This window comes from Corvus moneduloides, chromosome 7 (genome assembly GCF_009650955.1).
Source record: "Corvus moneduloides isolate bCorMon1 chromosome 7, bCorMon1.pri, whole genome shotgun sequence".
Classification (NCBI taxonomy): Eukaryota; Metazoa; Chordata; class Aves; order Passeriformes; family Corvidae; genus Corvus; species Corvus moneduloides.
In genome coordinates this window covers 31,706,189-31,729,837 of record NC_045482.1, presented here as the reverse complement: position 1 = coordinate 31,729,837, position 23,649 = coordinate 31,706,189, and the positions used below count along the sequence as shown (strand labels likewise).

At 37.5% G+C, this 23,649-nt stretch overlaps 1 protein-coding gene across 3 annotated transcripts in view; it reads left to right on the top strand.

The window, feature by feature from the left end:
* Window positions 1–23,649, top strand: part of DPP10 (dipeptidyl peptidase like 10) — a 451,044-nt gene that overhangs the window by 326,906 nt on the left and 100,489 nt on the right. For all 3 annotated transcript variants that reach the window (XM_032114483.1, XM_032114484.1, XM_032114485.1), the window contains exon 5: window positions 3,355–3,429. In XM_032114483.1, coding sequence (XP_031970374.1) covers window positions 3,355–3,429 — 75 coding nt within the window. The remainder of the gene's footprint in view (window positions 1–3,354; window positions 3,430–23,649) is intronic.

Genomic DNA, 23,649 nt, shown 5'->3' with positions numbered 1-23,649 from the left:
TGTTTCATATGGTTAGACTTAATTTTACAGTCAGTGGGGGTTTTGGTCAAGTGAGGAATGAAAGATCAGGTATAGGATCATTTATGTTTGAAAAAGTGAAATGATGTCAAATGCAGCAATATAGGAAAAATGGATGGCAGGGAGGACAGTGTGCAGGTGTTAAAAAACCCCACATTTATTTTGTCTCAGAATTATGCAGGAGTGTGGACTGTAACCAATTTAAGGATTACAGCAATTTCTCCAGTCCAAGTGTTTTCTGGTTGCAGGGAGCTGATGGTTTTCGTAGGGATTTCAACTCGTGATGGGGCTGGGTAGAGGGGAACAAGGAAATTCCCTTCCCTTTTTCCTTGTGTTCTGCCTTGCCTCTTTTGAGTTTGCAAGGGGATTAGGGTGTGCATGGAGTGCACAGTGTTGAATTACCCCAGTCCCTACCTAGCTGATACTGTGCAGTGGTGCAGAGGGAAACCAGCCCTGCTTCTACGTCCCTGGACCGTGCCTAATTAGGCAGCTCTATTTCTGCCAATTTCAGAGCTTGTTTGTCCAAAGTTACATTTCTTAGAGACCAAGCACAACAAAACCATAGGGTTATAATCACATGGGGCCGCATTTAGGTCTGTCCTCCTGAATGAAGGCTAAATAGCTCCTGACAAAGCAAGAAGCTTGAGAAATTGTGGATATGCAGGCCCGTGGAACAACCACCCTCCAGATTTTGGATAACAACACACCTGAGGGTTTCTAACTCCCAGTGTATTTCCAGTGTGGTATTTCCCCAACACTTTCTTTTAAACTCAAAAATGTGTTCTCCTGGGAAGAGAACAAACCCTTGGGGTCAGAGTCTTCACAAGCTTCTTTTTTATGAATAAATATATCTAATCCCTGTACAATGATAATCTCCCAGGAGTTTGTGTGGCATGCATCTCACCTCCTACAGCAGGGACTGGAACTTTCTTTTAAGCCCTTCACCAGCTGATCTAATCTCCTCAGCCATGGAGTCAGGCATCTGTTGGCTGGTGAAATCCCTTAGATGTGGTTGTGGGGGAAGAAAAAGAATTCTGTCTTTTGTTGTAGTGGCTCACAGATTGTGAGTTTACTTGCCATGTTAGGCAGGAGGAATGAGTCAGATGACTTTTTTCATTTCCTGTTCTTAATGTATAAGGGTTTCTTCTGTGCATATAAGTAGGCAGTTTCTGAATTAATTGCCAAAATTGTGCTTGTCTTTACCAAAAAAGCCCTCCAAAAACAGAATTTTAAGGAAATCTTAATCACATTAAGTCAACTTAAATTTCTTTGCAATTCTACTAGAAATAAACATCTATTTCATTAAAGGCTTGATTGTAAATCCAACTTAAATAAATGGGCTAATTATGTTTTTATGATAATTTAAAGAAATCAGCATTGCTATCAGCTTTGGCAATGAGACATGATTTCTGCTGGTCTAATTTTAAGTTTCTTATTTTTGAAGTGAAACATTAAAAAGTATGAAACGGCTTTATACTCCTTTTACCAAGAATTATGCTGTTATACTAACAAAAAGAAAACTATTTTGCACCAATCTATTACCATATAGTTTTTTCGGCATTGAATGTACACCATGTGTCTGAGGCATTTTGGAGGCAAACAGAATTTTGCAGGTGAGTGCAAGCTGAATGAACAAGGTCAGTGGGATTCAAAAGACTTTAAATCCCAAATCCACAACACTCTGTACTTGGATATGGAATATGCAAGTAGTTCTTGCTGGTGTTGCCTGGAGCTGCCAGTAGCTTGCAGCTGAGCTGCTCAGGTGTTTGCAGGAAGAGCCTCATTACTTGTGTGGTGGCATAATGAGGGACTGGAGATTCTTACTGAATGTGTGAGGTGGTAGGAGCTGCACTCCCTGGGAATGAATGTGGAAAGCTGCCTGGGTTATGTAGTGCTGAACGCTGAGGTGGTGGAGCAGTAATTAATAAACTGCTACAAAAAAGACAAATTTCACATCTGAAAATATTTTCAGCAAAGTGCCGAGAAAAGGGAATGTTACTCATAGGTTAACATTAACAGAGTCTCTGCTTAAAGATGATTAACTCATAAAAGCAAGTTTGGGTACAGTAGGAATCTATTCTGGATGCTTTGTAGATACAGAAGGATGGTTTAAGGTGTGTTGCTTTTTTTTTTTTTTGTTCCCCTTCTTTCTCAAGACTGCAGATTTATCTTCTGACTTTTGCTTCTGTCGTGCTGCTGAATCAAACTAATACAGTTTATCTTCAAAAATACTTTTCCCTTTAATTCTTTTGGATACCTTGATTCTAACTATATTACCTAGGAACCTGAGTTTAATCTGTATATCAAAATATAGCATCTTTCCAGTTTATTGGAAGCTTTTTTTTTCCCCAGGTATAACTCCTTAGCTATTCTGAATGTAATAGTTTGTAATTTCCTGCTTGTGTGCCTTTTAAAATCCTGTTGAGTTCATTAGTTTAGCAGTGGGATTAGGCTAAACAGAACAAGATGCTTAAGAAATAAAACAGTGGATAGATCTTGTTCTACTTAGCTATTTTTTTATTTGTTTTCATCTTATGGCTTTGTGGTTCTGTTATTTTTTTTCTGTCCTACTTTTTCTATTCTTATCTGGATTTTTCACATCTTCCTTTTCCTTTCTTTCTGGAAATAGATGTCTTGAGATTAATTTTAAATTATTTCCTTCAGTGCTCTTTAAAGCACATTCTTATCTTTCTCATGCATTAGTTCATTAAATTATTTCTGACATCAACATTACCCCTTGATGAAATTATAATCTTGAATTCAATTGGGTGTCATGTAGTCTTGGGTGGATGTAAAGCATTATTAGTTTTATAATGCTACCTTATGTTTCACTTTGCTCTCTGCTAAGAATTTTCTTTATTTTAATAAAGACTTTTGCTTTAGTTCAAGTTGTTTTGAAAAATGTTTGTGGCATTAGAGGGAAAGCAGTAGAGACATAGTGCACACCTATTTTTTTCTTGCATGTGATCTTTAAGGCTAACTTAGTGATGAATCTCCCTTTTAATCATTCCAAACAAAGTGTGTTCCTTCATCCTCTGATGAAGTGGTTATAGTTGTTGTCCTTGAGCTTAGTGCTTGAAGTGATGATAAAAAAACTCATCAGCTTCTTAATTGGTGTTTAGGGTTGAAGCCAGATTCTTCAGTTGCCATTGTACTGATACCAGCTAATTAGACTGAGAATTATTTGAGGCCTTCTTTTGTGAAAATTACATCGGTTTTCTAAACCAAATCTGTCTTATGAATGGGAAGTTCTTAAATGAGCTGTAGGAACATTTGGGAAAAGGGATCTTATTAATTTCCTATTGCAGACTCACTTTTACTGTTACTTCATTTCAGGTAACCTTCAAAGCATCAAGATACTCTGTTTCACCAGACTTAAGATTTGTTCTTCTTGCATATGATGTTAAACAGGTAAGCCAGCCCTTCATAATCAAAGAGCCTCTAAATCAAAACTCCAAAAGCCATGTTGTTTTGTTTGTTCCATTTGCTATTCCACATAATATAATATGACTGGTGTACTTGATTTCTCTTCCCAAAACCTTCTGATTCCGTGATGGGGAAGTTTGTATTTAGGTGTGTATGGAAGTATTGCCTGGTTCTCAGGTAGGTAAATTGCAATGGCTCCTCTGAAGTGCCATGCTGGTTTTGGCAGTAAAGGTTTTCTAACCCTTAATCTGCTCTGTTACCACCTGTTTATGTGAAATCCTATCTTTTGATATTCCTTCTGTTTTAAACAGTTATACTGGTCATTTATGGACTATACAAAAAAACCCCCAAAAAACTAGGCTGATTCATGTCATGGAATTTTTGTTGCTGGCTTCAGGGGTCTGAAGTGTGATAGTCTGAAAGCCTGCATAATGCAGTGTATTCTTTGTTTCTTACAGTATTTAGAGATTTTGTTGGCTATTACATTGTCAAGAAGAGTTTTGATCAATAGTACCATGTAGTGTTTTCTAAAATAAATCTTGGAACACAGAAAGGAAAGAAAAAAACTAGTTTTCAAAAAAAATAGGACTCAGTGGTTGTTTGAATAAGTTTGGATTGTTTTCTTTGTTCTAATGGTGTTGATATAAAGTGATTTGTTAACTTGGTATTACATCCAAGTAGGGTTTTTATCTACCAGTTCTGGTGGATTCCAGATCAAGTTTTCCCTACAATATGCATCTATCAATAGGAGAGAGCTGCTGTTGTTCAGTTCACTGTTTTTTGGTGAAGTGTTCCAGTTTTATTTGTGTCTGAAAAATACTTGCTCCTTGCTGCTTTCCTTCTTGATTGCTTCTTATATTGTGAAAGATTTTAATAATCCCTCCTACTGACTTAAATTCCTCATTTGTTCTATTGAAATTTTGATTTTGGATGGGCTTTTCCCCCTTTCCTTAAGATTTTCTTAGAAATACCATATGTAGCTGATACAGATAAATAAGGAAAGCGTCAAAGTATCCATCACTCTTTATTACATGAAAATGTGTTAACACCAGGGATGAATCCCTGGTACTGTCCTGCTAGCACTCTGTCCTGGCACTGGGCAATCTCCTGCCTGCTCCGAGCGGGGAGGACGGAAACCGATGGCGGCGCAGGAGGGCAGGCGGAGCTCCTGGTGGGGTTTGCCTTGCCCACCCATGGCGAGGCAGGAAAGAAGTGGAGGGTCTTCTTTGTGGGGGGAGAGGGTTTATTGGAGAGGAAAATCCATGGAGAAAGCCAAAGAACCGTGGCTTGCAGGGGGTCTTGTACCCCCACAATATGTGGAAAACACACAGTAACCAATGGAACATCAGCCAGGGGGTGTTACCGAGGTGGGGAGAAGGAATTGTGGCAAGTGGGAGAAGGGGTAGGCAGGGAGGAGTAACAAGGGCCAATTAACTAATTAATATATAAACCTCTTTGGAAAGACAACCAAGTATGAGAAATAAGGGGAGGGGAGGGCTGCAGCCAGTGGTAAGGCACAGATTTATATATTTTTCACAGCCTTTTGAATGCTCAAGGCTTTTGGGCTGTGGAAGCATCAAACCAATGGATCCTTTGGTCTACTTGATTTGGCTGGCCATGGCTCACCACAACACCCTGGCCCATGATAGAGATGGTCCATTGGCATGCAAAGAGCTCTCAGTGCATGCTGAATCTATCAGTTCACAGTAGAAGCCTCTTTCTGTATTTCAGTCTTGGTTTTGTTGCAAAAAGAAACTTTTCCATCCTTTCACAGTGAATTTACATAGAGGAAAAAGGTTTGGAGCATTTACATTTTCCATCTAGAGGTTTTCTTTGCTCAACTGTATTGACAAGAAGTAGTTAAAATGAGAAATGAACAGGGTTTGGCAAGCAGTCTGTGGTGGTGGTCCTGGGTGGCTTTGGATGAGGCTTGTGTTGCTTACTCTCAACTGCTCCAGCTGAGCTCATGGCTTTCAAACCAGAAACATACTGTGATTGTCATGCCTTCTAAAAGTGGTGGTGGTGCTCCTGAAACTCATAATAGCTGGCTGTTGTCACTAATACCTTAGCTCCGAAATATGCTTAAGGTGGAAGGAAAAAGCACCAAAAATCATGTAAGGCAATTTATGCAGAAGCTGCCCAAAATATTCTTGTGAATAACTGGAGAAAGCTTTTTTTCTCCAAATTTTCTGACTCTTGGGATATTTGTTAGGCTGAAAAAGCACTTTTGTCTTCTCCAAATCTGACGGAGAAAAGGCATGCAATGCCTTGGAAAGCCTGTATATTTCCTCATAAGTAATGCTTCAGAATTACATCAAGGGTTAAGTTAGTGTTCATAATTCTTGTGATTTCGGAGTTTTTTTTCTCAGCCAGAGCCAGACTTACTGCATCTGGATGAGAGGAAATCCTCTTGTCTGCTTTACTTTCCCCCCTGGCTATTAACTGTAAATTATTAAATTTATTAACTATAGAATTAAAGTCAATACTAAGCAGCTTAGTGTTAAGCTTAACTGGAGAGTTTCCAGTTAGTTTCAGTAGAATCAGGCCAGATTCTTTCTTCATACCTCTTTTGAGTGTAACTTTTTATGAAACTGAGGATTTGCTTATTGTCATATGTTACATGGTTGAGTCTAATAATACCCAGTTCAAGGAACCACAAGTAATTTATATTAGACATTAGGTTGATCTCTCCATCTGCTATAAATTGCCACAGACCTCTGGACCTTACTAGCTATGTTTTCCCCTTTTTTTTCCTTCTTTGCTAAAATTTAGGCGTGTAATTGTCCTGCAATGTATTTGATGGGATTTCTGCTTTTGAAGAGTCTCAAGGCTTTGGGTTTTTAAAATTATAATGGTTGTTTACATACATCAATCTGTGTTCTTCGTAACATACAGTAATACAGCTGGAACAGATTTATTAATCAACAGTTTTATAAATAAGCTAGTGTGTTTCAGCTGAGCAGATTGGAGGGAAATAGAGACAAATGCTCCTTCAAGACATTTTGTCATGAAATTGTAATTAGAAACAAGATTATTTTGATGTTTGGATTAAAAATAAATGTTGAGTTAAATTAAGTAGTTGAATATTTATTTTACTGTTGTCAGCATTTTCTTTAATCTATTTTATGCTTGGAATGGCAAACTTTAATTAAATTTGCAGTCATTTCAGCACAATTAAGAATATCCTCTATGCATAACGAAACATAAATCTGCATGAAAATAATCCATCTTTGAATACAAAAGTAATAATTGAATGGTCATTTAAATTATGCTCAATACAAGGATGAAAACCATTTCCTGTGGTATAGCAGTTGGTTTGGTCTAGCTCTGTGAAAATATTATGGAAGAAAATCTTTTTGCTGAGGAATTCGAGGTGTTGTACATTGATTTCTGGACATTAGGCTCCCTCCATCTCCTTCCCAGCAGGTCACAGGACAGGCTGGTAGTACTGGCATAAGCCCAGGAGCTGTCTGGTGTTTCCTGTTGGAACACAAGGCTGTGGTGATTGTAGAGGTACTTTCTGTGTGTTCTTTGCTGCCCTTCTCCGTGGTTCCTCACGCTTCTGGAATGCTTTTCATCAGTTCTCCGATGTTTCTGACGTTGCCAAAGGTCCCATGGGTCAGCTGCAGTGTACATGGTCTTTCTGCCTGTCACTCCCCATAATTTGGTTGGCGTTGCTGAAAAGGTCTCATTGTGCAAGGCAGCAGATCAGTAATAGAAACCAATTTGGGAAACGAGCTCAGACATCCTTGCTGGATCCATCCTCATTCTTCTGGGACAGTAGGAACACAGCACCAGGGAAACTATTGTACCTATTGTATGCAGAGAGGGGACAGTTTTGCAGGACTGTAGCTTTTTGATTTTCCTTTGAAGACTTTCAAGGTGTGAGCAAAGAATGTGACACTCTGGGTGACAGTATCTAAGCTGGCTGAGATTTCAAGAAGAAAGATTATTTCACTATTGCTTTCAATAAGGACTGTGTTAAAATTACATTTGAAATTTTTCTCACTCTTCTGGTGCTACAATTCACAACTACCAAAACCTGATTTATAGTTTTGATAAGAAAATGGAGATCAGACACTCTGTTCTTGCATTAATGGTAAAGAATGGGGCAGTGAATTTGCAGAAGAGTGAGAATTGAGGTCCTAGGAATTCTTTTACCATTAGGGAACTTTGGTGTCCCTCAGGGTTATACCTTGCAACTTGTCCCTGGACTCCACATGAAATGAAAATAAGCTTAATTCCAGATAAAGTGGTTTTGCTCACTCATCATGGGCATGTTGTCCCAGTGCTCTTGCTGGAGCATAATGTGCCACAGAAGAGCAAGTGAAGAAGTAGATGAGATCATTTCCTCTCTTTCCTCATGTGATTTTTTTTTTCTTCCCACAAACAAACTGTTCTTCCTTTTCCCTGCTTTCGAAGCCCTTTTGAATGCCAAGCTTCAGGAATTTTTCCTACTTTATTCTCTTTTCTATTAATAAGGCATCATCTTCTGTTTTCAGTACAAGATTAATTATGTGTGAATTTTTTTAGCTCTTGGTTCAGAAATGTGCTTAAAAACAGATTAAAGTTCAACTCTAGTTTAGAAGCGTGAGCATTTATATGGTCTCTAAAAAAGGAAATCTTCTCCTGAATTAGGACTTCAAACTGTAATCATTTTTAGCTAGAGAATTTTAATAAAACAATATATTTAGCTTAAAAAAAATAGATTTTAACACTTCTTATGGTAAGATCAGGATGAAGAATAACCCAATCCTCTTCAGAAAGGAAGGAGAAAAATAATTTTAAATCAAAATGCCACTCGTCTAGTAGAAATAATTCAAAAGTGTATCTGAATATTTTCAGTTCAGTGTATTAAAGAGGTCCAACATGGCATTTGAGGCAAAGAACCTCCAAGTTACTTTCTGCTGTGTGCTGACGCCTGTCATCACTTTGCTGCTATAATATCTATTTTTAGAGCATAATGACAGGGACCATGGTCTACAGTAAATGAAGGACAAACAAGTGACATTCTCATCAAGCTGTTAGAGATTGACTTTGATACTGGCTTACTCAAGTGCACTGAAAGGATCTTCAGGAGTTTGCCTGCAAATTAGGAGAATCCATGAGGGGAAGAACTCATTGAAGTCTTAAATTATATGTTCTGCATTAGAAAATTATCTTTCTTCTGAGCAGGTGGAAACTAAATGCTCAATCGTCAGTAAACCTCTTGGTCAGTGAAATTAATTAGTGGATTTTTGTTCTGAAAAATTTAAAAGGTAAAGAAACTACCTTGCATTATGTCTTATTTCTAATCATGACACTGGTTTTAACGTGTGCAGGTGTTTTCAAGATGGTTTATACAGTGCTTGTGGAAGTCTGACTATGAGGAGCATTATCTGCAGTACCAGCCAAGGGTTGGAAACACACATAACGAAGATGAAATGAAATCTGTCATCTGGCACATGGAAACAACATTTTCTCAACAAGATTATTTCATACAAAAGAATAAAAAAAGACTTTTTAAACCAGCAGCGATCTGGCCAACAATATTTTATGTAATGCTCTCTATGAAGTAAAGATCTGATATAAAATTCATGCTATCAACTTTTTCCTCCAGAAATGCATGGTTCTTTAGATAAACCTGTTTTTCATGTGTATTTCTGCAGGTCCTCAGGGTAATCTTTCATCTCTCATTTGTTCATTTTGAGATGAGTCCAGAAGCAAATCATGCATGTGCACACTCCTGAACTTAGGAGATCGTAAATAAAAGTCTGATCCTGACATGACTTTCCCATTCATCTTTATCTCTCGTCAAGAACACGAAGGAACAGGTTTTATCAGCTTTAGGGCAGCAAGAAAAAAAATAAGAAGGGATTTTTAAGTGAGATCCACCCCCAAAATCTGAACTCATTTCTTGCAAATAGTTTTTGTGATATGTTTTATTCCTCTCTTAGGTGTGACAAGACTGGGTGCTTAAAAGGTCAAATATTGAGCAATTCATGGAATTAGGCTGCTCAGATCTTTGTGTTTTAAAGGCTGTTGATTTAGTTTGAGTTTAAGTTTTAGATGGACAGAGCCTGGTAATATAACAGTGAGACTGTAGGTTATCTTGGCATACTGCTCTTCTTTTTCATATATTTGACTTTATTTTATAGAGCTCCACAGATATGTAAGGCATTTTTAAGATATAAAAAGCCAAGGTCTTTGCCTGAGGAGATGATGTGCTTTGTAGTAAAATATGGCAAAATGAATTTTATGACACTTCCTACTATCATGAATTATCCCCTAGGAGTGAGTATTCATGTGAACACACAGTGTCCAACTTTTATCCAGGATTTTATCTAAATTATGTGGCAAAACATAATAGCCACCGGTCCCCATAAATGGAAGATGGGGAAAATAGAGTGTATTTTATGGTTAGAATCATGGACATTGATGTTTGTTTTGTATTTGTCTGATAAACAGCCTCCATGTTTCACTCCTGTTGAGTTGCAGTCCTTTAAGTGCTTGCATTCAGTTCATCAGACAGGTTACTGCCTCACCACTTACTAGAAGTAGCAGAGTTATACCTGGAGGATCTGCATATATCTGCAATATTGTTTAAAAATGATTGGTATATTTGTAATGGGATGTTGAGGCTGCTCTCTGCCAGGGTGTTACTGTGATGGCCTACAGGACAGGGCTGGAACTGTCACAATTTCTGCCTCTAAAAAAAATTGGAACTAAAAAGATGGGAAACTGGAGTACTGTTTGGATGCTTCCACTGTTTCTTTAAATCTGATGTGGTAACTGCCATGTCACATACCAGTCCTTATGCATCTACTTGCTGTTTTTCATAAGGGATGTGTTGATTCATCTGTGCAAGTTCAGCCTAGCGTAGCAGTTAAAAAAAGTAGATCACTCTTCCTAATAAACCACATGAGACAAGGTGTTGCTGCTTTTCAAGTAACTTACTGAAGTTTTCTGTTCCATTTATACTCACAGGATTGCTGCTCAACCTCAAGTTTTATAATTAAACAAAATAATTCTAATTTAGGTAGAAGATGGCTTTTTTCCCTTTTTCAGAGTTGCCAGAGTTGAAAATTCATGATTTGTGTTTCAGGTTCTTGTTCAAAGCCAGTATTGAAAAAGAAGATTGTACTTTGCTGTTGTTCAGTAAAAATGGACTCTAAGGCATTTAGCTTTTCAAACAAAATGTTTATTGACAGAAAAAGTATTTATTTTCAATAGTATTGTCATTCCTATCAAGTGTGAATACTGTTATTTCAGGAGGACTTAGGTGATGTCCAGCTGAGTTTCTGAGATCCAGCAGCCTAGGAACTCAGTCTTAACATAGCTCTTGATTTTCATGTGGTTGTATTCCTACATCACATAATAATCCATGGGGGCTGGAATCCTACTGTGCTGATGCTATAGAAACAGGCAATATTGCACTATTTAAGTCAGCAGTTCCCCTAATCTATGGACAATTTGTTTTATATAGCATAAATTCTGCCTTCTGCTGTGAAACTGCCAACTATGTCATCCCCCCTGTTCCTCTCTTGTGCATGGATAATGTGCAGAAGTGATCCAGAAATGTCCATTGTAAGTGAAGAGTTTGTCTGTCACAGCCCATGGACAGAAAAACCCAATGTTTAAAATTTTTTCTTTGTTGTTTTGTTTTAATTCCACATATGTCTTGTATGTGCTAGAAATAGTGTGCAGCTGAAAGCCAGTTATACAGTGATATTGCAATGTTTGGGGGTTTTTAGAAAATGGGGTAGTAATGATACTTTTATCAAAATAATGTGATAATAAGTCTTCCACAGCAGTGCTGAATGGAAAAAAATAAGGGGCTGTGTATATAAAACTAAGACAACAGGACAGCCTGAATAAATAACAGGGCAAGAACTGTTGGGAGTCCTAATTGGGGACTGTGTTAGTAGCTGTTAAAGGCTGGAAGAGCTGAACAGAGCTTTAATTTGGATTGAGATCTGCCAGAGTTCACCACAACTAGACTCACCTGATGCACCCACCTGTTTTTAACACTTTATTCTGTGTTCCCAAGAAATAATAATTCCCTTCCTCTTTACCAAAAAAAATATGGACTAAAAGAATATTTTATACATCTTTCAGTTTTGACAGGTTTTACCCTGAGCATGAATTATTGTTACTTCAACTGCTACTCCTATTGATTTCTCAAATACAGGAGCTGGCTCACATCAAATACTGTGAATAAACGACTTCTGAGGAGCAAAATCACTTTGTGGCTCTGACTATCCTGTTATGTTAAAACCTTTTACTGAAAATGCCATGTATGTTGATATGATGCAGATATCCTCATGTTCTACAGTGACTAATTTCAGGTCTAACTTAAAGACACACTGAACCAAAAATAAACAAGATGGCATTACTTAAAGAGTAGTCCTCTGAGCAAATGCCTGCAGTCCAGTTCATGTGTTCAATACACCTAGAAAATCCATTTTAAACAATGGGCTTTTTTTGCTTTTATTTCATTTTTCATAATATCCTCTCTCTGAAATTCAATAATAATGTATCTTACTGAGAAATGTGATATGCATTATAGCTTTCTCATTAAACTTTTAAATAAGATACCATTAGTATTGATGAATGTAATCCCAAATGGTCACTTAATCTTAAAATTGTCATTGATCACACATTCAGAATTTTAGTCTTGCAGCCAAAATAGTCTATATTGTCAGTGGTCATGAATTTTATACCAATAGCAATTAACATCTTTCTTTAGCTGCAGTGTTATTAATTAGATTTACAAACTAGGGATTACTTAGCGAGCTTCTGGTTGGTTTTTTTTTCCTAACAACATTTACTAAAGAATCTTCTCAGATGTATTTGATATATGAAATAGAATGCTTAAGCACAGTCTAGAAACCCAAACTTGTCATATTTTGAAATATTTTGGTTTTGACTTTTAATAGAAATTAAGACGCAGAGTTATTCCATAATATTGATTGCTGAGCTAGCGTGTGGTTAAAGTCACACGAATAGTAGAGTTTGGTTTTACAAATATCTTTAGAAAAATTGAACCAAATATCTTTGTAGAGGAGTTTTTCACATGTTAAATATGTCAGAGAATCATAGAATGGTTTGGGTTGAAAGGGACCCTAAAGATCATCTCACTCCAACCCCCTGCCATGGGCAGGGACAGCTCCCGCTAGACCAGGTTGCTCAGGCCCCCATCCAACCTGGCCTTGAGCACTTCCAGGCATGGAGCAAGGATTATACATAAGAATGTTTTAAAATGTACATATATGTGCTTAGATTTAAGTAAATATTGATTGAAATATTTTAAAATATCCTACAATTTAAATAACAATACAAAGTAGAAGCATATACAAGGCAAATAGGGTAATACTTCTCCAGTATCGTCCATGCTCTCATACATCTTTTGACTGAACTCTATCAGTGTTGCTGTCTTGAAATCAAAACTCCCAAATGTAATCTGCAGTTCTTATTTCAGTTGTTAAATACAATCAGGGCTAATTAGACTTTGCCCAGAGAGGCTGAGCACTTTCAGGACCGGGTTGGATAAAGCCCTGGGCCTCCTGGTCTGGATTCAGTGTTTATCCTGCTTTGTGGATGGAGTTCAGCTGATGGCTTCCTGGGATCCTTTCGATGTGGCTGAGTCTGAGTCAGTGTCATCACACCAGCAGTGTTCCCCCTTGAGATAAAGAGTCCCAAGATTTAAAAAAAAAAAAAAAAAAAAAACCAAAAAAACCAACCAAACAAACTTTGTTTTGAAACAGTCTCCAAGAAAGAAAACAAATGTCAAACATCTACCCAAATGTTCCGTTTCAAAAGGTTGCAAATAATAGATAAATATTCCTTAAACCATTTTCAATAATTTTATTTATCCTTTTCTTTTATTAAGATTAGATTTGTAATCTCCAGACGTTTCTGTATCTTTGTGTGTATTACAAATCTCATCCTTTGCCTCTCCAGACACATGAACAGAGACAGTTCTCATTGTATCAATCATATTTGGTGGGAAGAATTTATGAAATATTTCTCTGCTGCAAAAATGAGGAAAATCAGACAAAGGGAAAACCTAAGCTTTGACTGAAGGTTCACAGTCACTTTTTGTTATGATTGTCAGGTAGGCTGACCAAATCTGGAATTATTCTAAAATGTGAGGGGGGGAAAAAATAAATACACTTCTCAATTATTCTGCATAATTCTGTCTCTATCAGCGGTGCATATTTAATAATAATAAAATTTTGCTTAAAATAGAAAAGTTGGAAAAAAAATACAACTTAAAAAAAATCATAGGAGTGATCATATAACTTGCAGCTTCTTTTTAATTCAAAATGGCAAGTTCTTGGTCAGAAGAATCTAACCCAGAAACTGAAAGTGTAACTATAACGTACTTAACAAATGTTTTTAGTCTTGAACAAGAGAAATTTTGTATTGTGTATTAATTCACGCATTGAGCAGGGGTGGGAGGTGTTAGCCTTTCTGTTTGCTTGTTTTTCATAAGCAGAAGAAACCCAAGTATGTTGACATCTTAAAATCCTGGCACCTTTTTGGAAAAAAGATTAGTCACTTCAAAGACAAGTTCAAGTGTCAGTACCTGTGGTAAGAACAACCTGTAACAACGGTAAATGGTCCAAAACATGAACAAACTTGTTTAAAAACTGTCCCATGGAAAATATCTGCTCTACCCAAATGTCTAGAACCTGACAAAAAGGATCTAGAACCTGGAGGGTGCAATGGGAGCTTCAGAGCTGCTTATCACACTTCAGAGAACCAGGGCAAGCACATCAGAATTTAATTTTCTTCCACAATCTTTCACTGCTCAGGAAATATCATTAACTTTATATTCAAGTAGCCATTGTCATCTAGCGGGCTCCTCAAGTGCTTATCACTTCTGAACTTGATGAAAATGCTATTAAAGTCAGTGGAACTTTTCCCATTGTCTTTAAAATGGACTTTTGGATTAGCCCTTGTTGAGCTATCACACAAATGTGATAAAGTCATCTCCGCACTGTGACAGCATCGGCCACGTGGACAATGAATAAGGCACAGGATTTTCAGCAGGATCTTGTAGAGGATTTATCAATGTTTTCTGCAACTTATCTGTGCTGTGAGTTGGCCTTTAGGGTCTGTAGGTTGTTTATAACTTTGTCAGGATCAGTCAACTCGTTCCTCATGATGTTCCCTCTCTTTAGGGACAACTGTGACAGAGACTTTGGACAGCTGGCTGCTGTCATTGTTATTTTCTGTAGCATTTTGAGTGCAATTCACTTGGCCCTGATGCACTGTCAGCTCACAGTGGTTCTAATTGCCATCTTCACTGTCATTATCCTAAAGATATTTTAAAACTCCATTTTCCTCCAGTGGAAGGCTTCCTGAATGTGACCTTCATCTGCTTTTTGTGGATGCTGAGACAAGAATTGATTCAAGTTCTTGTTACTGTCAACTTCTTCTGCTTGTGGTTTCTTTTCTGGGCCTCCCTTCGCTGTTTAGCTGACATCTGTGTGAATGTGCTGTTTAACATGTTCGAGAGGCTGCAGAGGGGAGTGTGAGCCGGTTTATTCCTCTGCTGCTCCTCCCTCCTGGGGAGCTGGGTTTGGAGTGGTACCACTCCTACTTACATCAGCTCCTCTCTCGTTGGGATTTATGTTCCAAGCCTAGCAGCTGAACGTGGCCTTTGCATCCTTCTGTGATTGCACCACCCTGGCCGGGCTTGCAGGGCAGGGGAAATCAGTAATTGGTGCCTGGTGCAAAGCACAGCTGAACCTCAGCCTTTCCTGTGATAATCCCGTGTCTCTCTACTGTCCCCTGGGGATGGCTGGGTCTGAAACTGAGATCTAACAAAGTCTGCTCAACAGCTTGAACTACCATTTATGCTCTGATGGAGGATTTATGAATTTATATAGTTTATTAATGAAAAAAAATCACCTTTTTCTAACCTTATCTTGGAGGAGAGGTAGGAGGAAGAATCTATACATCTGTGATTAGATTAGCCTGGGAGAGGTTTGCCTGTGGGAAAACTGTTCTTGTTTTCATGCTTTATCAATTAGTAGCATAAGCTGTTGTACCCCTTGATTGTTTATTTGTTGATACGTTTAGATAGTTTGCAGCTGCAATGGACTTCTATCTCTAGTCCTTCCTTGTATCATGTAGCCCCTGTGTTGTAAAGCTGCATTGAGCTATTCCACAGAATATCCTGGGTTAGAAGGGACCCCTGAGGATCACGGAGACCAATTCTAATTTAACCCTTTGAATTCCAGTCCTTGGGAAGATACAGAAAATTTAGCCGGCAGAAGTAACTTTGTGTCTCTCTGTCACATGATGCCAGTGCCACTTTATTTTTGTCCCAGATGTCTTTTTGAGTCAGCAACACTAACAGCAGTGGAAGTTTTAGCACAGCAGCATAATGAAGATCTTAAAGGGCATGGTGTTAAATGTGCTTTCAGCTCAGCAAAGTGTCCTTGAGGTTCAGGGCAGATCATTGGCTTTAATGTAACCTTTTTTTGTAGGTTTCTTTCAGAGAGTGGACTGCATAAATAGTTTAATTTAATTTTAGGGTATAGGTCTCAACCCTTTGTTGTGAGGTTTATATTTGTCATGTCTGTGGATGTTGGTCAAAGGTGAACATTCTTGGAAAATGTTGTGTTTTCTGGAATTCTGTTAACCTGGAATTGTACCACAAAGGCTCAGGTTGCCATAATGGTTGGAAAACTTACCTGCAATAATGTAAATAAACTGTAGTTAGATTTAAATTAGCAAATTGAAGTTTCAGTAGTGAGTGTATGGCTATTTTCCCTTAATTTTAATGTAACCAAATCTTGTACCTTTTAAGTTAAACAAGGCTTTTGAAGGAATGTTATAGACCTTAGATATGTCTTATTTTTGAGGTAATGGTTCTTTTTTCCGTGTGCCTCAGTCTCAACCCATATGTGATCACATAATGCTATATTTGTGGTTCTGGAGTCTCAGTGATGTGAAAAAAAAAAATAATAGAAACCCTCTGTACTGTAACTTTCATTCAGAGATTGCCAAGTGACATGAAAATCTCATACCTGTAAGAAGTCCTATAAAGGTGTTTTTAAATTTGAATATATTATATATTTATAAACTGTAATTTTTTACTTTTTAAATTATATAGGAAGGCTTTTCTGTGTCACCAGTATGTGTATTATAGTATATATTATAAACATATATATATGGACAATTTTTTTATTAAAACAATTAAGGCAATATACATATATATATATATATATATATACACATAAAATAAAAATGTAGCAATTAAATTTGAAGTGTGATTTCCAACACCTTGAGACATATAAAAATCAGTCTTCCCCAAAAGGGCAAATATAAAGTTGAGAAAGGAAACTTGTATATTGATAGTTTTTCTCATGAGCGGAATTTCACTGTGACTCTCAGCTGTGGTATTCATTACAGCAGCCATCTGCTTTGGCAGTGCTGTAATTTCTTTTTTCAGTGGCTCAGATGAAATTAAATTCATCATACAGTGAACACCGCTAGGAAAGAAAAAATCTAAATATGAGCTTGGTATTAAAGTTATGGTAGCTCATTGCAATTTATGTCCTATTTGTATAGTGTTCCAAAAATAGAAGAACATCATTAACTGTTTTGAATATTCAGAGAAAGGCTGTCTATTTGGGTAGTTTTGCTTATATTAGTGTTCCAGTAATTTTTGCAACCTGACAGTGAAATGGGATTTTAGAACTTGAAAATGTGACAAGAAAATGAATGGGGAAAAACACAGAATCAGTGGAGGTCACAGTGAGGAATAGATTGCTCTTCTCTCCCACTCTTCTTGCCTATTACTAATATCCAGGGATATGTCATTCTTAACTCTTCTTTTTGATCTGTCTCTTAGTAGTCTGAAGCTTGTAGGTTTTTACATTTATCCTAGTAGTTTGTTGTGTTCTGCCAGGAAGCATTCCCAAATTCTTGCTGTGTTTTCTTATATACTTCCATGTGCACATTAAAAAATACCAAGTTAACTGAGAAATATCACCCCTGCTTCTCTTTTTCTCCTGTTCCACTTCTCTAGCTTTTCTCTTCTTGGCTGTTTTCTCTACTTTGTTTAGTGTTTGTGAGACTTTAACTTTCTTAGTCCTATGCCCTCCCAGATATAATTATGTACTTTCTTACTCATTTAAATTTCCTTCTTGTTTCCTCTCCATCCCTAAGAGAGAAAGTTCCCTTTTCAAATATGTTTCTTGATCTCAAAAAATCCTCACTTAATCCATATTCTACCTACTTTATTATTTTGCCTCTTGCCACAGTTAGTAATATCTGTTTTCATTATTGCTTGTCTTGTATTTGATACTTTTATAGATAAATCAGATATAACCATCTTACGTGTGTTCCAGCCAAAGAAAAATGGGAATTCAGAACGCAGAGTCTCTCTGCTATTGATTTGGCTACAGAGGGAGACTGGAGCGTGCTTAGGAAGTGATTAGACATGAGAAGATACCTGATTGCAGAACTCCTGTGCTAATTTTGCTGGTTGTGTCTAAAGCTCAGAGATGTTAAATGACCAGAACTGGATGTATTGTCTGATGGACTGTGGTTCTATGAATTGGGCAGATGGTCTTACTCCTGCCAAGTGCTGCTGTATGGCATGAGCTGGAAGGGTAGCCCAGTTCATTCCAATTCCTATAAAGTTCTTGCCACTGGGATGGGCTATCAAAAAAGTCTGAGGCTACAGAAGGTTCCCATGTATAGCAATGAGCTGAAATAATATGCAGAGCAAAAAATGAGTACAGTAGATGAAAAATGCTGGCAGCTAAATTTGGTCCTCACTTCTACTTTTTTATGTCTGCTAAAGTACTCCAAACGGCTAGTGGATAGCATATCTATCAATCTATACATTCACTTAAATAATGGAAATGAAAGTCAGTTCCTGAGCTCTATGTCTCTCAAAAACGTTAGAGACTTTTTCTTTTTAACCTTGAGGTGTTATATATGGTAATATATTAAATTAGCATAAAATGTTATGATCATTGAGAGTGATATATGGTCATGTGTTCTCTTGCAATGCATCAAGAATAATGAGTGGTAATTGGTTCAGGACATTAATTAAAGAGCTGTGGAGACATAGTTTACTACACAAATGGCCTATCAAATTTCATCTCTGTTGTACTTGCCACTTTATTACTCTAACCTGGAATCATTTAAGTATGCCTGGACATATATATATCTATATATATATATAACTTTTGATAGTTATTCGGTCAAGCTGTGGAAAAAATCCATGTTCAGAGGGGTGTACTCTGAAAACCTCCAAAAGAATTTTCCGTGGAGGATTTTACTGGAAGTAGATCTTTAGGTGTTGTGTCTTTCATTCAGGGAGATCATGGGTGGCCACAGAAAACCTTTATTTTAGCCTCATTTTGATGGTAATATCTTGCACCAAATAGGTAAGTTCAATGAATTCTGTTCAGTCTGGTGTGAACAGGCTGAGTCACCATCTCTGGGGGTGTTTAAAGGTTGTGTGGATGTGTCAGTTCACTTGGGACATGTTTAGTGACGGTGCTGGGTTAATGGTTGGGCTCGATGATCATATTGCAACCTGAACAATTCTGTGGCTGTGTGAAACCTCTTGGAAATAGCACACTAATCCTTCTTATAAAATAGTGTGGAAATAATGGGTTTGTTATTGTTAGCTGAGGAAGATACATAGAATGCACTGTAAATTAATAGATTCTCAGAGATTTGTGTTTCTGACATGTTTCTCATTTATTTACATGATTTTTTTTTTTTCTGTTTTATCCTTACAAGACATAAATTCTAATATGCTGAAGGAAAAACACAGTTCAACAAGAAGCTTTTTGTCATCTTGGGTAAAATAATTGTATCCTTAAGTTAGTCTTTTACTTTTTTGGGGTAAAATGCTTTACCAGCTCGCTTTCTGCATGCATGAGAGCAACCCACTTGTCTTGAATAACCTTTGCCTTGCATTTTTTTCTATGAGCAGCATATTAAATGACAACACTGTGCGGGTTTGCTCTAATAAAAATAATGGGAAAAGGAGAAATCATTCTTTTTCCATAATTCTTAAAAAAGTTGTATGAAAGTATCTTAAGAAACATGGGAAAAGACAGATTGCCCTAAGCACTCTGCACACATCTGCAGTAAATCAGTTTGCCATGGAGATTGGAAAGTGAGCTGACATGGCCTTGCACAGGAGGGTGCAGAAGCAGTAGTCAGGATATCTGTGTTAATGTGTCTTTCTCCTGACAGTTAACCTCCATTGGATATCTCAGACTTTTCATGACTCTTTTTTTAATTCTCTGAGCAATTTTTCTTGCCATTGCTCAAGAAGTGAGGAAGACCTTGAAAAGATCCAGGGAGATTGATGTGCTGTCTCGTAAGAAGAGCTAAAAATGCTTGGTTTGTTTTATAAAAGGATAGGGTAAGGCAGGGCTTTATATGCTAAAGGACAGTGTTGACATGAGAACAAAGAAACGGAAGTAACCTGCAAAGTAGAAGAATAAGTCAAAAGTGATAACATCCAGAGCAGGGCACTGTGGGGTCAGTCTTCAGTGGCAGAGGAGAGGCAACAACCTGTTCAGTTTGAGGGGAAATCTTAAACAGTCTGTGCATGAGATTCTGGGAGAGTGCTGTGTTGGAGAGAAGTGGCATGCATTTGATAGCAGAGAGGCCTCTTGAAATCTCGTTACTCAGTAGTTATGGTAGCTGTTCCAGTGGTTAAAAAACAAAAAAAGACTTTGTTGAATTTTTAAAAAGTATAAGCTGATTCTTGAACACTTTCAGAACCAAAGTGAACATAATGCAAAGGGGAAAAATAGTAATGAAAGTGGAGCAATTCTACACTGTGGAGTAGGTGGGCCCTGTGATATATGAAAAGATTTCCATGTCTAATTACATTTGATCCCTTTGATCTTTCAACTCTGATATATTTCTCCCTGATGACTTCCTACTTCCAAATTACTTGCATTGATTTATTTCCAGTCCTACAGAAAACACTCTTGCCCATCTCTGTGCCATTCATCTATATTACCTTTCCTTTTTCCTTTTCTGTTGGTTATTTTTTTTTCCTTAAAACCTTTGCTGTAAAATTTTATCACCCAGAATCATTCAGCATCAAAGTGAGTTAATAAAGAAATGTTTGTAAGCAAACTTTTCTGATAGTGGAATACATTTTTTGGGGCTCTGGTTCAGTGAATTCCTGCTCTGTCCCACTGTTACCACTGACATAGAAGATCTCTAACTTCCTGGGAATTTCAGACGGAAAAATTCCTCCATCTTTTCAACTTAACTATGTTAGTCAAGGGGAAGGTTTCAGTACCTTAAATGAAAAAAAAAAAACAAAAAACCCAAATAATAGTGTGATGTCTGTATGTAAGGTTTTTTTCCCTCCATCTCAGGTTCTGGCAGTGGATAAAAGTGACTGTATTAGGGTGAGTTGAATCCGGTCAATAGACTCAAAATGTACAAAGATACCTAAGCAGATTAAGTAAGTTTGAAATCAAAGCTTACTCAGCAGCACACTTCATTGTAGACTGTGAAAGGTGTATCCATAAGAAGACACTGAAAACTGTCATCTAGATCTTATCTTGGATAAGCAGTGTTTCATCTACAGATATGAGGAGAATTAGGAAGAGTCTCGTCTCATTCTAAATACGTAATCACTTATAAAGACTGCATTTACCACAGTGTCTTCCAATAATGAATTCCAAAGTGGTTTAAGAAAATATTTATGTCATGGTTTTGGTGTACTGTTTGTATTCTGAGAGCTGCTCTGTTTCTCTGATATCCTGGTTTCTCATACTAATTTGTATCAAGTATTTGCTTTCGAATAAAGTGGAAAACTCAGGTGCTGGGAAAGGGACTCAGTTGTGGGTTGTGAGTCCTGACATTTCGTGTGGATGTGACCAGTGAGAGCTTAGCAGGTCATGAATGTAGCAGGAATTTAAAGGGGTCATGAGAAGATTTTTGCTCTCTTTGGTCATGTCAAGGGTGGCCTGTATGATTTCTGCCACTCTGTTGCTCTTTGAGGCGTGTGAGCAGCTGCACTTTGCAGCAGGGCCGTGGCTGTGCTGGGCAGGCACTGGGAGCACTGAGAGGTTCAGTGTCGTGGCCACACTGTCCCCTCTGCTGTGGAGAGGCAGGGACTGACCCTCGGGTCACAGGTGGTGTGAAGGATGTCACCACAAAGGTCTGCCCTGCCATGTGCTCCTGCTTAATTCCCCTGCTCCTCTCTCGTGTATTATCAGGTGTTACTGCAGCTTCCATTAGGTGTTACTGGAAAGTGCTATAAGATTGATCAGGGCATTTTTTTCTCCTCTTTTCATTTTCTGCTTATTGCTTAAACATGGTATCTCTAGTTCCACATATGACAACTAAAACTTGGAGTGGCACAGTAATTTTAACAATAAGATCTTCTTAATGCACTGGTGCACAGCATCTGTTTTGCCTTTTGTTCACTTGCCTTGGAACAAGGCACTTTGCCTTGGAGTAGCAAATGTAAAATTCTAGAGGACAATATTTTGTATTGATTTTACCTATAAAATCAATAAATAAGAATAACTTGGCACAAGAGGCAATTCAATTACAATCTTCATGGAAATTGTTGGAAGACATAATAAAACCTTAAAATGAAGTAATATGTATAAGTAATCAGTGTTGACTACATCTTTATGAATGACAAGCTTATGGTATAAAGTACTTTCTTAGTCCTGCAGGTCTGTTTTTATTTGTGACTCTCTCCCAGTTCTCGTGGGCATAGCACATAAAAATGATCTATATTGTTTAGAGAAGTGTCAGGAAGGCACAATCTTTCAGAGAAGCCCTAAAATATGCTCTTCATCTCTCTTCTGCTTGTCTGCAGCTTAGTCTTCTTCTCGTTATATTCCCCAGCTCTTACTGATCCGGTGGATGCAGTAAAAACTATTATCCTGAGCTAATTGTCAGTGGGTTTTGCTAGAGCTGCTCTGTGGCATTTGCTTCAAGAAAAGCTACTATTAAATAGGCTGAAAAAACTACTTTGCATAGAACTCTGGCAAAAATTAAGATCTAGAGATCTAGGCCAGCCTGAGTACAGTCAGGATTAGGTAAAGAAGACTATGGCTGGAACAGCTGACTCTCTGAAGTAATTTTGGGGCTCTTTTGGCCAATGTGGTAACTTCGGAAAGTTACTACATTGCAAAACCACCTGCAGAATTTTTGTCCATTTATATATCTTTTTTTCCCCCTCACCCCTGAATTATTACTGATTGCATGTTTATAATAGCTGCTTACATAGAGAGGAAGATGCATTACTCAGTTCTATATAACAGATGAAGCAAACAGATCTTGTGACTTTTGAATGTTCTCCTGTCTCTGCAGGTGTGGGGGATCAATAACATATATAAGGTTAGTAGAATTTAAGGAGTACAGAATATAAAATTAGGATCTTTATGTATCTGTGGAACATGCTCCCAGAATTGTTCTACACCAATAAAATTGCATCTCTCTTATTTATAATTATTTAAATTAGGTCAGTTGATACATTATATAAATCAGGAACTTGCATTTGATTGAAGATTATATGATATCCTCAAGTGTGCAGCCTAAGATCTTTATGATTCTGCAATCAGGCTTTCTGAGAACTCCTTTGTACCAAAAGAGGAATACTATGTAATTACAACAGAAGAAGTTCATGTAGGTAGCACCAGTTTATTGTTTATCTGATGTATTTCAGGTTTTCCTGAAGTTCAGATCAGTCAGGGTGCATGGAGCAAAAATAAAACCCTTTCAAAAAACCGAAAACTGGGATTTGGGTAAGATATGAGGGGGGAAGATTTTACCTGTGTTTGATGTGTCTCCCTTGAGTAAAGAGAAACATATAAGGTGTTCCCTATATTTTTGGGATTATTTCCATTGTGTTGCTACAAAGCAGAGTCCTACCAAGTCCCCTTCTGAAGCTGACAACTTGATTTATCTTTCTTTTAGCTCTAAAAAACATACAGGGACCGTGGTATTTGAAATGTGCTTGTCGTTTACAGCAGGAATTCATTTTTTCTCCCTTCCCTTCCTCATGTAAGTTATTAGACTGATTCATACTTAAAATGTTTTATGTAGGCTCTCGCTTTATTCCTGATTGAAGAAAAATTTATCATGTCCCTGCACATAGGAATCTCCCCTTTGGGAATCCAGCTGTTTTGACAGGAAGGGAGAAAAAGTGAAAATATAACTGAAGAGTGGGAATGTTACAGCTTC